Here is a 3,860-nt window from a genome sequence, read left to right on the forward strand (position 1 = left end):
ACAATTTAATAATTTGATGCTACCATCAAGCATCATATATTATAAAGATGTTAATCTATAAAAACTATTAATAAATTTATTGCGAAAAATATTACCTTAATATATAGCATTTTAGCAATGCGTCTTTTGTGCAACCATCTCTCAGAATCCACTATCTCCTCGCTTTCCCAATCAAACTCATGATTTAAATTCAAACGATGTTCACTGAGAACAGAAAGATTGCCCCTGCACTCTTACGAATGTCATTCTTATGTTCTTTGATTCTTGTCAATAGTTATGTAAAAAATAGTTTCCACACACCCTTAACAAAAATTATAAATAATATTTCTCTAGATGATAACTATAGTTTGATATCACTTGATGTAGTGTCACTCTTTACCAACATACCTATTGACCTAGCTTTGGACAGTGTTAACTGTAGATGGCCTTGTATTTCTAGAAAAACTAATATTCCTAAAAAAGAATTTTTGAATAGTCTTAAACTGGTTTTTGAATTAGCGTTTTTTTTTTCATTTGACAATACGATCTATCGACAAAAATTTGGTATGCCGATGGGATCACCTTTGTCGCCGGTTATTACCGATATAGTCTTGCAGGACTTATGGTACGTTTCCACTGAGCGCGTCACGCGTCGCGTCATGAAAGAGAGAAAGAGATAAGATTATATAAATACACAACCCCTCTCTTTCTCTCCTTCGACGACGCGACGCGTGACGCGCTCAGTGGAAACTCAGCCTTAGAGAGGAAGGCTTTGAGCACTTTAGAATTTCATCTACCTCTCTATGTTAGATATGTTGACGATATCGCATTAGCAGCTCCAGTTGACAAAGCGGAGGAGATCTTAAATGTTTTCAATTCGTTCCATCCACGCTTACAGTTCACAATGGAGATTGGTGGTTCCACCCTAAACTTTTTAGACATTAAGTTGATCAAAAACAACAACAGGATTGAATATGACTGGTACCATAAACCTACGTTTTCTGGAAGATAGCTGAATTTCTTGTCTCAACATCCTCTTTCTCAGAAAAAGGGCACCATTATGAGCATGGTGGATAGAGCTTTCTTATTGTCTGTTCCGAAATTTCATAAAAAGAATCTAATATTTGTAATTGAAACTTTACTTATGAATGACTATCCGTTGGATTTTATTTTTAACACAATTAATGAAAGATTAAAATCACTTATACACAATAAAACATTAAAACAAAAAAAAACACCTTTGAGGCTAATAATGACGTAGACAAGAAGATCTGGTTTACAATTCCATATATAAATAAGTTTGCAGGTAGGTTTAAGGATGTGGTTAAAAACCTTAACGTTAAGTTAGCCTTCTTCAGTCTCAACAAACTCAAATGTTTCATTAGAGCACAGAAAGATTGCGTGTCCACCTTTCTTAAAAGGAATGTTATATACAAAATAAATTGCATTGATTGTGATGCGTCTTATGTGGGCCAAACGAAGCGAACTTTATTGACAAGAATCAAAGAACATAAGAATGACATTCGTAAGCGCAGGGGCAATCTTTCTGTTCTCAGTGAACATCGTTTGAATTTAAATCATGAGTTTGATTGGGAAAGCGAGGAGATAGTGGATTCTGAGAGATGGTTGCACAAAAGACGCATTGCTGAAATGCTATATATTAAGTTACAAAAGAACAGTTTAAATCTCCAATCAGACACAGATTATTTGCACGATTCATATTTGCCCATCCTTGAAGGCATTCGATAATTATATTAAAAAGTTCGCGCAGACGTATAACGTACTTGTAGTTATTGTCACATTGTATACATTGTGTGACTTTGTAATCTCATTTGACTGTGATCCGTTGACTCACATAGATGTATATTATAATTTTTGACGAATTTAACATCTCGATGTAATGCGTGTGATATTATATATTTTTGAGGCTTCACGTTCATGCTGGTGAGTTTCTTGTTCATCATAGTTTTTTATTGAATTGATTATTAATGGCATTGGTTAATTATCTAGATTTCCTTTGATTCAATTGCCACAAGACTAATCAATCTCGTGTATTCGAGCCAATGAATACAAGGATGGATTTGCCACTCTCTAGTTCGGATTAAAAGTCCAATTGCTATATTGTTTCACTGAAGATGGCCCGTATGATGGCCGAAACGTTTGAAGAATAATAAATATAAGTAATTATGTGAAAAAGATTATTTTATGTTGCAAGACTTACCGCAATATTGACTCTCACTAGCTCGTTTTATTATGTTATTATATTTCTATAATTAGAATATTATGAAATTCCGAACATTCGGTCAGTAAATCGCTTGCAAGTAATTCATGATCTCCGTGAGGCATTTATCAATATCGCTATACAGGTATACATTGGATAACTTTTATCACGATTTGTCTATGACGATGGAAATAAATTTTAAGGTTGTAAATTTTGTTTTATTTGAGGATGGCTCAATCCGAAACATGTTATGTAATGTTTTTACAATGTGTTATTTATAGAATTTTTTAAATACATTTTATATATCATATTATAATTCTTGCATTTATAATTAATTACGTTGACTCTTATATTCTCTATACTTCTTTGTATTGTCTTTTAAAAAACTAAGAGTCCTGTACTATTTATTTGATTTTTGAAATTAACCAAAGAACATACTTTTTTATTTTTATTCTTGTTTAAACATTATTCATATTAATTCTAGACATCTCATTAGCGCTGCTAAAAGTTTATACTGATTTCATAAAAACTTACAACAATAATATCATATCTATGCACAAATGATCTCATGTATTCTAAATTAAAAAACATTTTTAAAGCGTCTTTACGATCATCAACATCGTGAGAAAATTTTGTTTTACCGTTTACACATGTAGATCTTGGATAGTGTTTCATTTTCCAAATAGTTTTACAATTATAATATGTTAGTTTGTTTAACGATTGCAAAAGCTTTTTAATACAAGTACACCATAATGGAATTTAGAGAGTATTTACTTATAAATACGTACTAAACGATTAGTTCATGAATCAGTTTTTTAATGTTAGTGTTAAGAGAAAAATGAAGTATTTTTTTTAAATATTAAAATTTTGTTAAAAAAAAAAGAGGTAGTTTTTACATATCTACATATTGTTACATTCATTATACTTGTATATGTATATTGATATATTTTTACCGCAACATAAAGTTCTAACAATAAGTATTTGAATTACTCTCATATGAAAAAATTAAATAATAATGATTTAATACTCACGGGTTATTACATCTTGAACAGTTGGTTTGGGCATTTCTCCGAATCGGGTGATCCGAAATTGACCGGTATTATAGCTGTTGATAATAAGAAGCGATGTTAACAGAAATAGTAGTAGCGCAATTAGCCATCTTCGTAGTCGCAGACCTCCCTTTTGTATTTTAGTTTTGATTAATGCCGTGGTAGATTCACACTCATCGTCAACAGCTTTTTTGCCGCCGCGAAACAGTGCCTATATCAAAGAAAAAAAAGAAATGGTTTTTACTACACTGAGGATTGTATGGTTCTATTCATAGTTATAGAAATATAGATCGATTCACAATTTCAGATAAGCTACACGGAGAGAAATCTGTTACGATTTTGGCACAGACAGTCGATACAACTATCGCGTGGCCTATTTCAATGCGCTAATAGCACCATCGTTCAATCTGTTTATGCATGAAGTCGTGCAATCATGGCACAAAAATCGCTATGAAAAAAAAGAATATGATGCGTGCCATAGTCGTATCAGCTTTTTACGATAGCCGCACGAGCGCAGTACGCATAAAGCATCCCACTTCACCGTGCGAAATTCGCTCGAAACCCGTGCGATTTTGGCATGGCTTATCGGTTTGACCGTCAAATTTCTAAAC

At 32.6% G+C, this 3,860-nt stretch overlaps 1 protein-coding gene across 1 annotated transcript in view; it reads right to left on the minus strand.

Moving 5' to 3' along the window:
* The window catches only part of LOC108757415 (uncharacterized), a 14,889-nt gene that overhangs the window by 8,558 nt on the left and 2,471 nt on the right, over positions 1-3,860 (minus strand). The window contains 1 exon segment of the mRNA XM_018501825.1: positions 3,232-3,460. Within this exon segment, the coding sequence (XP_018357327.1) occupies positions 3,232-3,460 (229 nt within the window).

This window comes from Trachymyrmex cornetzi, unplaced genomic scaffold (assembly GCF_001594075.2).
Source record: "Trachymyrmex cornetzi isolate Tcor2-1 unplaced genomic scaffold, Tcor1.1 scaffold1411, whole genome shotgun sequence".
NCBI lineage: Eukaryota > Metazoa > Arthropoda > Insecta > Hymenoptera > Formicidae > Trachymyrmex > Trachymyrmex cornetzi.